General features: G+C 51.3%; 1 protein-coding gene across 2 annotated transcripts in view; it reads right to left on the reverse strand.

Moving 5' to 3' along the window:
• PI4KB (phosphatidylinositol 4-kinase beta) overlaps positions 1–13,786 on the reverse strand; it is a 49,584-nt gene that overhangs the window by 4,206 nt on the left and 31,592 nt on the right. For both annotated transcript variants that reach the window (XM_084824024.1, XM_084824022.1), the window contains 8 exons: positions 10,831–11,058; positions 9,886–10,113; positions 8,984–9,093; positions 6,757–6,861; positions 5,919–6,042; positions 3,858–4,123; positions 2,492–2,624; positions 1,883–2,003 (listed from right to left, as the gene is read on the reverse strand). In XM_084824024.1, coding sequence (XP_084680150.1) covers positions 1,883–2,003; positions 2,492–2,624; positions 3,858–4,123; positions 5,919–6,042; positions 6,757–6,861; positions 8,984–9,093; positions 9,886–10,113; positions 10,831–11,058 — 1,315 coding nt within the window. The remainder of the gene's footprint in view (positions 1–1,882; positions 2,004–2,491; positions 2,625–3,857; positions 4,124–5,918; positions 6,043–6,756; positions 6,862–8,983; positions 9,094–9,885; positions 10,114–10,830; positions 11,059–13,786) is intronic.

A 13,786-nucleotide genomic window follows, 5' to 3' on the forward strand; every position in this document is an offset into this window, starting at 1 on the left:
GTCGCAAAAGAGCATGCAAGCTTTCAAGTTCTCCAGAACTCTTGGTCAGGCTCTTTGATAAACAAAGGGAAAAGTGGGGAGGGGAGGAAGGGAGTGGCTGATGTTCAAGCCGTGGAGTCCACATTCGGTTACAGTCTTGAGATGAAAAGTGGGGGCCAGCTGCAGACAATCAAATTAGATTTCACCAAGTACAGAGACGGTTTCAGGTGGGACCAGGGACCCTCCCAAGCGTTGCTGGGAAGAAGAAACAACGATGGCTGGTCCCCCATTTTTGAAAATGTAAGAGCCGGCTGTTACTTGGAAGCATCTCCAGCAGGCTCCATGGCACGTGGAAGACAGACGTAATAGCAATATTAATGAAGTATATAATATTCTGGAGACGGTTCTGAGAAAGACCTAGATGCTGGATTTTCAAAAATGAGGGATCCACTATTGTTTGTCTGTTTCTTCACCCCAGAAGTCCTCTGCGCAAGGCACACCAACCTGCCAGGCCTCGACAAGACCTTGGTCTGACACCCCCACGTGTGCCATGCCTCTGTGCACAGGAACAACATCTGGGAGAACTGCAAGGCAGGAACCACAACTGGACCTTGCGCCTCTTACACAAATAACCTTTTGAACCTTTGTACCAGGGATACCCCCCCCACACACTCACCCAACACCCCCGCCTGAATAATCCAGTAGGGGTGGGCAACTTGTGGCCCTCCAGATGTTTTGGCCTACAAGTCCCATCAGCCCTAGCCAGCATAGCCAATAGGGAGGGATCATGGGAGTTGTTTTGGCCTACAAGTTGCCCAAGGCCTGATGTATGGCCGCACTAAACCATACCAATGGTACTTTCCAAATGGCACCCTCTTCAGAACAATCCAATCCATGTCTTCTAGAGGGGGAAGGATCTGCAGGAGGTGCTGTTTTGGAAGTTTTTAACTGCCCTGCTCCAAGAGGTCTTTAATGGGCTACTGAACCCTTCCAGGGGAAGTCTGGGGCAGGTGAGGTGGTAAAGCTCACCCCCGTGGGGACACTAGGCTTTTTCATGCATCCTGATGAGAATTATTCCCCTCACTGCCACAAGTAAATTCATGGAGGATAAATGTACTGACGGCTATCAGCCACAGTAGCTAGCTAAACCAAAACCTCCATCTTCAGGGGCAGTATATCTCCAAGTGCCAGATACGCTGGGGTAAAGAATGACTGGCCATCGGCGTCACATGCTATGCTTGTGACCTTCCAGAGACATCTGGCTGGCCAGTGTGGGTAGCAAAATGCTGGTCTAGATGGACCTTTGGCCTGATTGAGCAGGGCAGTTGGTACTTTCTTATGGACTAGTAACTTATCCGATTCTGCTGCTCTCTCTCGACACTCACAGATGACCTGCGCTACTGTAGGAACCTGACTCCGCTGCATTTCTCCCAAACATCGCTGGCAACCTGGAGGACAAACTGATACAGGCTCTCATTACTTTAGCTCTCCTTTCTAAGCCTGCCTTTCTTTAGCACGCTTCAGCACTTGGGCCCCCTTTGGTCGACTGAAGGAAGAGCAAAAAAATGTGCAATTTTTAAAAGCACCTATCCCTGATGTTTGAGCAGTACACAAGGTTTAATTAAAGGGCAGGTTCAACAACTAAACGTTCTTTAAAAGAGGGCCTTAGTCTGTGGGCCGAGCAGAAGTTCGCCAGTTTGGTTCGGAGACAGCTGAGCCCCCTAGGTCTGGCCAGCGTCCCAGAATCCTCCGCAAATTGACAGGGGCTCTGTGACAGCCATGCAGGTGACCGTTGGTAGATAAACCGATGGGGAAAAATGTCCGGAGGACGCTCTCCCGGGCAGATGCCGCCAGCTGACCTGCAGCCACACAAGCACTCAGAAGAAAAACTAGCCCCCTGTACCTTGTTGCATGATCTCCACAATCTGCACGACTTTATCCATGTGCTTCCGACCAGCGACGAGGCCTTGCAACATCAGCATCTTGTAGTAGTTGAACATGTCGCCATCCAGGCCGCCCATGACCTGGGAAAATGAGGAAGGGGGGCGGGCATCAAGAGGCAGACAAGCAGAAGAGGAGGATGCTGCACGCGGAGAGGAACAAGGGGACGGTTTTCTGTCTGAGCATACTGCTTGCTTGGGAAAAAATTTGTGGTGCAAAAGGGGGTGGGGAGAGGTGAGGAGCTATGTGGGCAAGGGGTAGTCCTTCCCTGCTTGTTGGGAGATCCTCTCTGTGGCTTCAGAATGCTCTTTTATTACCAAGCACTCTCCCCCTTTTCAATGTTATCGGCCATAAGGACCAGAAGCTTACATTGGGGGAGGGGGGTGACACTGAAAGTCTTTCTGCTCAGTGGATTGTGCCACTTCCACAACAGCCCTTAGGCCTGCAAGAGTCTCCTGCCTCCTTGCACCTGGCCTTGGCCGAGGCTGTCTAACTGCATCTACAGGTTTTAAACACACGCTCCACTTAGCTCTAAATTTCCATTAGCTCCTTTTGCTCTCCCCAAACTTACATCAACAAACTCCGTGGTGAGCTTGAAGGCTGACGTCTCGAAACCGAGGTTGCGGGGGGAGCTGGAGAGGATGAACCCAAAATCGATGTGGATTATGTGTCCATCTGCATCCAACAAGATATTGCCGTTGTGCCTGTTTTGCAGGGTTTAGAGAAGAGGAAGGAAGGATCAGTTGCACTGGGCTTCTTAAGCTCCTCTCCGTAATGTCCAAAGCAATTCCCCCTTGGGCCGTTCTTCATACGTTGCGCAGCACGAAGCCCAGAAAAAAAGCCAATCCAGCCAAAGGCACCAGAGGCTGAGGAAGGTCGACATAGGGTCTTCCATGGCAGAGGCGAGCCTGGAACTGGGTCCTCCCTGCCCAGGTTCAGTCAGTGCACCACAGCTCGTTGTGGGTTATTTAACCCGCAGCTGCTGTGTGTGCGGCTGCTGGCTTGCATATGGACGCCCCACTCGGGCAGGGGTTGGACTTGATGACCTTGTAGGCCCCTTCCAGCCCTACTATTCCATGATTCTATGTGAACCCAGCAAGCCTGGTTTATGCGAGGGCTAAATCCTCGCACAACCCTAAAGGAGACCATGGGTTACGCGAGGGTGGTTTAGCCCATGCCTGTCAGGTCCACACAACATGGCAAACCGCAAGCAAAGGTTGCATATTCAAAATGGTGGCCACACGCACAGCAGCCTGCGCATGGGTTAAGTAGCCCGCAGCACGCTGTCGGGCCGTGCAAACAGCCCCGCTGGCTCATACCTCCGCCTCGCAACGGCATGCACTACAACAGTTCTTTACACTTGACTCCCCTGGCTTGGTGAAAGAATCTTATTTTCTTACATCACGAGTCAGATGCTACATTAAGAAAAGCCCACAGAGTCATCTCGTTTACAAAAGCCTTAAAAGGCAACCACCTAATGTATTAAGGGCGCAATCCTATGCTTGTTTCGACAGAAAAAGGTCCAGTAACTCCCAGCATTGCCCAGCCGGCCATGCTGAGAGTGGCAGGACTTTTCTCCTGCCTCAACATAGAATGACAGCGCTATCCTATCTCCCCTCAGTCATCTCTTCTCAAGGCTAAACATGCATAGGATTGCGCTCTAAAGCATACAAACAAGGCCTGCTGCCATAAAGCGTCTGCTTCCACCTACTCTTCTCTTCCACAAGAGATCCCCCTCAGACCAAGAATCCCTTTCTTCTCTCCATCCAACGCGCCCCCAAGACGTCCACAGCTTTTCCTCACTTCAAAATGTGCAACCACGAGGCTCCTCTCTTTCTCCTCTGCTCCTTTCAAAAGCTCCCCGAAAGGGATGTGTTGGGTGCCTCCTGCCCACCCCACCACACACACCGTTCCCCCAAGAGGCTCCCCCCACTCACCTGTCTTTGACCTGGAGCAGGTAACAGACCAGGCAGTACCCGGCGCAGCTCTGCACGAAGTTGCGCTGAGCCGTCAGAAAGGCCTCGGTGGTGTAGCTGCCGTGCTCCTGCAAGAAGTAGTCCAGCAGCGAGAGCTGTGACTGCTTCTTGACCTGGTGGATGGAGACGGCGTTGACCACCGGCTCAATCATGCCGCTGTCGGCCGAGATGACGAGGATTTTGTAGGGCTTGATCCACAGAGGGACGCGCTCCTGCTCCCAGATGGACTGAAAGAGAAGGAAAGGGGGGCCTTGGTGGCTGGAGGCTTCCCGCTGCAAAAGCTCACGCCAATGCTGCGAAAGCTCTCCACCATTTGTCTCCAGGTGGCGGGGGCGCCCCAGAAGATACCGCAGGAGCAGCCGGGGCCCGATGTCCAGAACAGCAAGCAGAGGCTCTGCGGAGGACTGTGGCTGCCGATTCTTAAACGTCCAACTAGAAGTTATCATCTGGTCATCTAGCTTTGACTTATGCATGTTAAAAACTATACTGCATTTTATATTTGGCTGCTCTTGAATTATTATTCTACATATCTGATTGCTCTGATACTTTTTCCAGATTCTCAGTTGTGCATTTTAACGTAACTACTGCACCCTTCATTAGGAACAACGGAGCAGAGGAAGCAGTTTTATACCGAGTCAGAACCCACTTAGTCCACCTATTCCAGTGTTGTTGACACTGACTGGCAGCAATGGCCCTTTCCCTAAAAATGAAGATTCCGGTCCTCATGGTTCCGAATACAGGGTTGATTTAAATGGGAACATAGGAAGCTGCTTTAAACTGAATCAGACCCTGGGTCCATCTGGCCCAGTACTGTCGATGCTGACTGGCAGCCGCGGTTCTCCAGGGGTTCATAGCATAGTAGGGCTGGAAGGGGCCTACAAGGCCATCGAGTCCAACCCCCTGCTCAGTGCAGGAATCCAAGGCAGAGCATCCCTGACAGGTGGCTGTCCAGCCTCCTCTGGAATGCCTCCAGGGTGGGAGAGCCCACCGCCTCCCTAGGTCATTGGTTCCATTGTCGTATTGCTCTAACAGTCAGGACGTTTTTCCTGATGTTCAGCCGGGATCTGGCTTCCTGTCACTTGAGCCCATGATTCTGTGTCCTGCATTCCGGGATGATCGAGAAGAGATCCTGGCCTTCCTCCCTGGGACAGCCTTTCAAGGACTTGAAGAGCGCTATCCTGTCTCCCCTCAGTCTTCTCTTCTCAAGGCTAAACATGCCCAGTTCTTTCCGCTGAACCCTCTCCAGCTTGTCTGCATCCGTCTTAAAGTGTGGCACCCAAAACTGGACACAGTACTCCAGATGAGGCCTAACCAGTGCTGAGTAGAGGGGAACTAGTACTCCACATGATTTGGAAGCTATGCTTCTCTTAATGCAGACCAAAACAGCATCTGCCTTTTTTGCAGCCACATAACATGGTTGGCTCATCGTCAGCTTGTGATCGACGATTCCGAGATCCTTCTAGCTTGTAGTGTGGTTTTCCCCAGATCTGTCTGGAAACGCTGGGGATGGAACCTGGGACCGCTTGCATGCAATGCAAGCAACATTTCACTGAACTATGGCCCCTGCCCTCTTAATCCATTTGTGCTTTTTGTCGCCGCTCCGGAACTGCAGCTTTGTATTCAATACTGTCACAGATGTTTGTCCTACTGCATTCTTCCCCAACCCGGTCACCTTCCAGATGGGTTGGGACTAGAGCACCCATCATCCCCAGCCAGCACAGCCAATGGCCCTGCTGGCTGGGGATGATGGGAGCTCCAGTCCCAACCCATATCTGGAGGGCACTGGATTGGGGAAAAGCTGTTCTCGTGCTGCGAATTGCTAGGAATTTTGTATTGCACAGCTTAGCGAAACGGTTTGGACAACATTTGTTTTTGCGACTAGGTTTGCTGCTACTGTGGATTTCGGTCAGAGCTCAGTCACTGCGGAAAAGAGGTATGCAAATAATCCTGAGCTGATCCGACAACGCAGCCCCGGCAGCGCCTGGGCGAGCACGTTGGGGGTCATCACGGCCCTCCCCCTACCTGCAGTTGCTTGAGAACCTGGAAGGCCAGCAGCTCTTGACGGAGATCGTCACCGCATTTCACAATCACGGAGAGAAGGCGCCAGTTGGGGAGGTGGCCGTACGGAGAGCCCTCCCGGATCCGCCTGTGGAGAAGCAGCAGGGAGAGACAGGCTGATCTCTCTCGCATCTGCCTGGCCTTGCTTGGGCCGAAGGCTTCGGGCTGTCCCTGGCGAGCACTGGAACCTCTATCAGCAGGCCCCAGGAGACTGGAAAAGCCACGCTATGAGTACTGCCTGTTTTTAAGGGGGGGGGCAGGATGGGGAAGACTGCTTTAGATTGTAAGCTCCTTGGAGCAGAGGACCTGCCCCCTCTCCTCCTGCTACCCTGCAAAGCACCTAGGACAGCAAAAGGTTTAGGGTGTTATGGTCTTTCTCTAGGATCCTCCGAAGCATCAGAACATTCGTCCGTCCAATTCGGGATTGTCCGCACTGACTGGCAGAGGCTCCCGAGGGTTCTTCCCGGTCCTAACTGGGAGGTGCCGGGGATCAAACTTGGGACCTTCTGTGTGCAAAGCGTCATGGCTAAGCTGCAGCCCGTTCTCTCCATGAGAGACCAGGCCGAGGCTTGCAGGCCACCCCAGCCAAGGCTCGCCACCCTGCCAGAAGCCCGTCACACTCGCTTGTCCATCACCGGCTTATTCACTGGCTAGACAACTCACCTCAGATGCCAACCCTGCCTGACCTTTGTGGGCACACACAGACCCACCCGAGACTCTTCCTGTTCCAGCCTCACCCCTGCCGGCCTGCCAGCCTCGGCCCCGAAAAGGGATTGCTGTTCGCTGGCTGCAACCTCTTCACCTGACTTTCTCCTGCCACGGCTCCTTCAGGGCAACGGCAGACGGATCCTCGGGGTCTCTCTTGAATGACGTTGGAGTGTGGGCAAGTTGCTCTGAGAGGCGTCTCCTGCAGAAAGGGGGGTGGGAGGGTAAGATAAGCCTACCTTTCAGAGGATTTCACTGGGGTGGGGGGAAGGGGTGAGTTCAGTGTGTCTGAGGATCCACCACACAGAATTGGATATCTATCATTCTTCAGTTTTTGCTTAAAATGGGTGGAGGGGGTATGTTTCTAGATCTCAAGAGTTGTTTGGGTTGGTTCACAGGGAAGGATTCGCCTCAAAGCATTGGGGACTAATCTGTGGCCAGAAAAGTGTTTGTGCTACATGGAAACTTTGGGGAGGTGGAAGCTGGTGGAAGGGAGGAGAGCGGACTGGCAGCCGTCACTTGTGAAGCTTTAAAACAGCCTTTCCCAATCCAGGGCGCTCCAGATGTACTGGACTCCAACCCCTATCATCCACCACCAGGCATAACCCCCTAGTCCTAGTGCGGTCTTTCCTTTTTTAAAAAACTACTGCTCTGGCTTTTTTTCACCTCTGTAAGTTTGTTTGTATTTTTATTTTATTGCTGCTGGTCCATTTGTTTCTTAAAATAATGGTTTTAAGAGCAAAGTCTTAATGGGATGGGTCATTGTTCCAGAATTAGCCTGGAGGGGCCTGAGTTTGGAATCTGAGCTGAATCCCAGGGCAGTTGGTGGGCAAGTGGTGGGCAGACAGACACCAAACAAAAGACAGTTTTCATGATCTGACACAACTTCAGTCACAGCCTACAGGTACTGGAAAATATATATTACCCCGATCTGGGCTTACATATATTGCTTCACTTACTGACATGATCAGGGTATGCATGTTCTCCATGCAAATATATAGGGACAACACACTATTTGCATGTATCCAGCACACGTTCTGTATCCAGCACACAGAGATCATCACAAGCCCATAGATATGTCCGTATAAGAGATATCAACAACGCCTGTTCTGTTAGGAACCTGTGCACATCCTCCTCTTTTGGGGGGTGGGGGGGACAGGCAGGGAGGAAATCTTGGAAGGCTGAAATCCATTGCAGGAGCTGGTGGACGGAGGTGAGACTATGTGTAGTAACCGAAACCAGGAGAATCACTGGTTTACTGGCCACCCTATAAATATGTTTATGTCAGTAGCCCTAGGTAAATTATTATCACTCACCCTTGTCCTCTCTCTCTCTGTTGCTACCCACTCTCCCATGGCAAATCTTACACCATAAGCTACCCAGGGCACACCCCTATTTTCATCTTGTCACTCTAAAGCAATGTGCACACCGATGGCTCTCTGTATAAAATAGGAATAGTTACCCTGTTTCCAGGTTATATAAAATTTCACCTGAGGAGGGAGGAAGGAGTGAAAACACATACAAAGCAGCTCAAAGATTTCTTGGGAAGACCACATAAAATTGATTATTGCCTTTTAGGGAAAAAAACCTTTGAAGTCGAAGACCCAGACTCAGTTGCACGTAATGGTGGTGTGGGTTAATTAACCCACAATCTGCTGAGGCACACGCAGCCACCATTTTGAATATGCAGCCTCTGATTGGGCCAATCAGAGGTTCCTCCATGACATTCAAACAAGTGGACTGAACAACCCACAGTTCACCTACAATTAGTTGTTAGGTTAACAGTGGGTTGTTTAAGTCACGATTAACCCATAATGCCTGGGTTCAGACATCACAGAGCAACCCCTGAGCGGCCCGACCAGAATATTCATATCCAAAATGGCGGCGGCATGAATGAATTACCCCACGATTTGCCGCCGTGACGCACAGCCAGGGCCAAAGTGTTTGTCTGCTATCTTGTACAAGGGCCACATTTTCTACTGGGCTTGTAATTCAGCATTCTGACCACCAGAGTTTTTTTGTTTGTTTTTTCTGAAAGGGAAGGACAATTCTAGCTCTCAGCGCCAGGGGGTGGGGGATCTCTGGAGAAGAGCTTTGGCAGTGAGGGAAATTACTTTGTCCCTCTCATTGACTAGCCGAAGTTATGCAAACATTTTCCACACTGGAACTGTAACAGACACAGTTGCTGAATCTGGTGTCTCTCCCTCATGGAACTTTCCGGTTCCAGCCCTGAGGAAAACCCAGGAGGAGGATGGGAAATCCAGGCCCATCGTCACTGACCCTCACTTCCAGGCAGAGAACGTTACTCCTGGACTCCTGTTCACCTGATATCTCCTGCAGCTATAAAGACCGGCTCTTTGCTCTCTTGGCTGGTGATGCTGTCCACGGAGAACTGGGAGATGTTGTCACAGCTATTTGTGTGGATCTCAGGAAGCTGGAGGAGAGGGGGAACAAGATATTCAATGGAAGCAGACGTGCTTCTTCATCTTCTGCTTCCACAAGGCACCCTAGAAAGAACTGCCCCACCTGAAGCTCTACATTTAGCAAAGGCTGAAATCCTAAGCTTACTTAGGAAGCCATTTCCGTGGGAATAATGTGGGGCTGATGCCAAAGCAAGAACATTAACGAGTACGCTCACAGTTCTTAGAAAAATCCCCCAGAATAATTCTACAAGATTAGGCGGTCTGCTAGGTTTCCCCGCAAACTGCATTACGGTTTCCCTAACCCATTCTTCCTCAACCTGGTGCCGTCGAGATGCGTTCGACTGCAGCTCCCACTACTCCTGACCATTGGCGATGCTGGCAGGGGCTGATGGGAGCTGAAGTCCAAAACAACTGGAGGGCATCAGGTTGGGGAAGGCTGGATCAATACATCCGTTGTGCCTTAACTATAAGAAGTCTCCTCTGGCTGCCTTTCTCCACAAGTTGTTTCCGCAAGTCTATTTCTAGTGGCTTGTTGTCCTTAGGAGTTGGGAGGAAGGAGGAGCAGGGAGAATTAGCCACTAGAGAAGAGATATACACAAAGGAGGGAGAAAGGTGGCCAGACGATATCAGCCAGAGCCTAACCCTGTTTGTCCTCTGCTCGTGTTAGCACAGCCTGACACACCAGCCCTACTCGAGGCTTCTGAAAAGCCTACCTCTCTCCCCACACCCCGCCCCACTATCAGGATGGGCCGCTAGTTCTGACAAGGCATTTCATTTCCTTTTGTCCTTAGCGGGGTGGATACCTCCACTTGCAGCTCCCCGATGTCGTCCACAGACCAAGCCTCGTCGTCGTTGTCGTAATTGGGAACGGTGGTGAAGCTGCTGGCCCGCTGCTCGTGCGTGATCCCGCATTCTGGAAGGTTCTCCACGGACCGCGTGCTGCGGATACGGTTCTCCGGGATCCGGGCCGGTACGTTAGTGGTGTCGAAGTTTTCACATTCAAGTACTTCCACATAGATTAGGTAAGGGGCCTTGTGAAAGAGGGAGCGGGGTGTGTGTGTGTGTGTGGGGGGGGAAGAGACAGAAAAGAGGAATTCTGATTTGATGAATTTACAGTGTTTGGAGAAACAGAATGGACATTTTGGGGTGATCCTTTGAGGAGGGGAGTGGGAAAAATCCAGCTGCTTTTTTGACCCTCCATTCGGACTTATAGCTTTGACCTTCCTAATTTTATCATTTTTCTTATGATTATCATTATCAAGCTGTAGCTTATGACATAACGTCCTAGATCCATATGCCTTAAAGGAACGGCCATGGCTCGGTGGGAGAGCCCCCGCTTTGCATGCAGAAAGTCCCAGGTTTGATCCCCAGCATCTCTAGGTAGGGCTGGAAAAAATCCTGCCTGAAACCCTGGAGAGCCATTGCTGCTAGTAAGGACTAGATGGACCAAGGGTCTGACTTGGTATAAAGGCAGCTCCCTATGTGCTTTATTATTGTTGTTTTGCCCTTTGAGGGATGTAAACCGTGGTCAGAGGAGTATGAGAAAGGGCTATGAGGAGAGGGTGAAGGAGCTGGGTTTTAGACGGGGGCTGGCTTTCTCCCTATTGGGGCTGCCATGGCCATGGGTTTCTTGCATTGGCGGGGGGCTGGACTGGAGGACCTCTGAGGTTCCTCCCACCTCTACGCATAAAGCCGTAACGGCAATCCAACTGGAACGCACCCCCTCTCCTCTTCTGGGGGGCCCTTACCTTGTCCTTGGAGTTCAGCACCACAGCCTGGGTGTGTGGGACCCGCACCACATGGTGGTCAAACCCAGCGGTGGGGAGCCAGACACGGGCCGGCAGCTTGTGGCTGAGCAGAGAGAGCTCCGAGACGAGGCGCTGGGTCTTCTGCTCTTTGGTCGGCAGCGTGGTCAGACGCTTCCCGATGGCCATCAGCGACTTGATGAACTCTCGCTCCGGGGCAAGTCGGATAGGCTGCGCAGGGACAGAGGGGTTTTTAAAAGAAGAACTGGAGGGAGGGAAAATGGAAGAGGGAAGTTGGAGCCACATTTCTGGGCAGAAGGTGCCTGCCTAGAGAACTCTCACTCCGGAAGTATTAAGCGGTCACCCATTTTTGCCAGATAAAGACCACACTTGCCCACTCTGATCAAGGCCATCCAGATTACCAGGCACGCTGGACAAGCACGTGCCTAGATCAGTCCTCTGCCTACCTCACAGAAGCGTGGCAGGATATCGATGCCCTGCCGCTCATACCCAGCACCTGGCCTCACTCCAAACTTGCCGGCTGCGTTCTGCTAGCCCCCAGCGATCGGTCCTCCAGGGACACTTGGAGCCCAGCCCTTCAGAGCCATACTGAGAGATGTGCTCATTCAAAAGCTTGCCTTCTCATACAGTTCCCGGCTCAGAGGCTGCCTATACGTTTCACCCCTTGTGTGTGTGGGTAAAAAAATATGGCACATGTCTGACTACTGGGAATGCCAGTTGGGGTCATGGGGCTGCCAGCCTCCTTTCTCCATCCAGCCCCCTTATCCCTGCTCAGCTTCTTGCATTTAGTGGACAGAGAGGGAGCAATTGTTACCTAAGGGTCCGACAGCAGCCTGTGGTGGCGGGGTGAACGTGTTTTGGTCTTGAAAGGTGCCCAAAGTTCGTTCCTTGTGCTACAAAACAGGCAAACGCCACTGTTCTTCAGTTACAGGGTTGTTTAATAATGGGGGTGTTTAAGTAATGGCAGAGGAATTTGGATAGGAAGTGTGGGGGGGTGCTGATTAGACTACGCATCCAGACTTGAGCACCTCCCCTGCCACCCCAGGTCTGAGACTCCTTGGGGTTGCTCTCTTTTCCTTGCAGAGGTGGAGAAATCTGAACAGACCAGCCTCAAACTCAGCCAGGGCCTGAAGTCAACGTTAAAACCCTCCGAGGGCTGCTGACCCTCTTTGACACACACTGCTCCTCTTAAGTGCAGTACAGCAGCTCTCCCCTGAGCACGGGGTACAAAAAAGCCAGGACTCTTTTGAACATTATAATGCTGGGCTGAACTGCCCATGGGTATGCCTTCGCTGTGGGAAGTTCAAATCACTCGTAAGTCTCTGCCTGGTGGCGGCATCTATTATTTTTTCCCTTAGTAAGGCGGAGAAAAGTGTATGAACGTTTTGGTGGGGTTTTTTAAAATAGGAATTTCTACTCACTTAAGCATTACTAAAAATTGGGCCATCCTTCCTCAACCTGGCACCCTCCAGAAGTCCTGAACTGCAAGTCCCATCATCCATGCCAGCTGGGCCAATAGGATTTGGATCCCAACATCTGGAGGGCCATAGGTAACTCCTTACCCCAGCTCGCTGTGGCCGTACCCACCCCATTCCAAAGGAAGAGGAGCCATCCTTTAACACCACCACCACAAAAGCCCATTTCCTGCATATGCCTTTTAAGAAAGAGAACGGGTGTAGCTAAGAGAACCAAATAGGTTCCTGGTGCAAAGATCAGCTCACAGCCAAATCCTCACTGGGGGACCTAAAGGAAGACCTTCGGCACCTCCCTGCAATACAGCGGAAGGAATACTGCATTACATTACAGGGCTGTTGGGAGAATTACGAAGATAATGCATGCAGAGCACTTTGGACAGTGGAAGTCCACTTACATACATGCTAACAGCACCATGGATGATTACTAGACACTGATGAAGACAGTTCTGAGTATCAACTGGATTTTATGCTTTTAAAAAACAGGAGATCAACCGCTGCTTGCTTGTTTCTTCTTCCTGGCAGTCCCAGGGGCAACCCGACACCATACAATTCCTGGAAGAGCCCTCTCCTCCACCATTTCATCTTAAGACTCTGACCATGAGACCTCATGACTTAAACATTGTCAGCTTCCCCAGCCCCACACCTGCTTTTTGTTAACATCTTTCTTGACGAAGAGACCTGGAACTCTCAAAAGCTTGCCCATCTCTTTGTGACCTTCGAACTGGCCTAATGAAGGTATGACGCTCACATGGATTTTGGAATTCACTTCTGCTTTTTGAGTGAAGATCAGTTTCCCACCAAACCTCATCCCAGTACTTCTAAAGTGAGACCCCCTGGCTATTGCTCTTTGAAATATCCAGCCTCACTTCTGTGCTTATCACAGCAAAAGCGATGCATTAATAAGCCATTCCCACCGCTGCCACCACCACCAAAACCAAGCACCGCTAACAGAGAGGGTCATGCGTGAAAAGGAAAGGCTGCAACCATATGAAGCAGCAGAGCATGCTACTCAGGAAAAACGTGAGCGAGGAAACAAGACGTTAAAGACAAAGAAAGGAACCTGCCCATTTGGTGTTCCTCCTGCCACCCCTGAGGGCAAGGGGAGGTGGCAGGTTAAGTTTCCATGTAGTTCGCATTCAAACAGCAACAATGCATGCTCCCCACTTTACCCAGGCAACCACATCAGAGGGACGTGACCACATCTGACGGAATAGGAATTTGCTCACAGGAGCTCATGCTACAATAACAGGAATCGTTAGCGCTGCAGGCACTGCTGTTTTTAACCAGCTCGTCCTCCCTGCCACCTTCCTACTAGGCCTCAATGCAGCAGATATGCTCAACGGCTGCTGCCCCGTTCGAAAAAAGGGAGGCAAGAGACGGGAACAGACTAGCAAGGAATAATTGCAAGTATACAGAATTGCACATACTTAAGACTTCGTTGAGGAGACACTGTAAGCCTGCAC

Source organism: Heloderma suspectum, chromosome 17, assembly GCF_057233095.1.
Source record: "Heloderma suspectum isolate Gila_16-S chromosome 17, 16-S_ref, whole genome shotgun sequence".
Taxonomy (NCBI): domain Eukaryota; kingdom Metazoa; phylum Chordata; class Lepidosauria; order Squamata; family Helodermatidae; genus Heloderma; species Heloderma suspectum.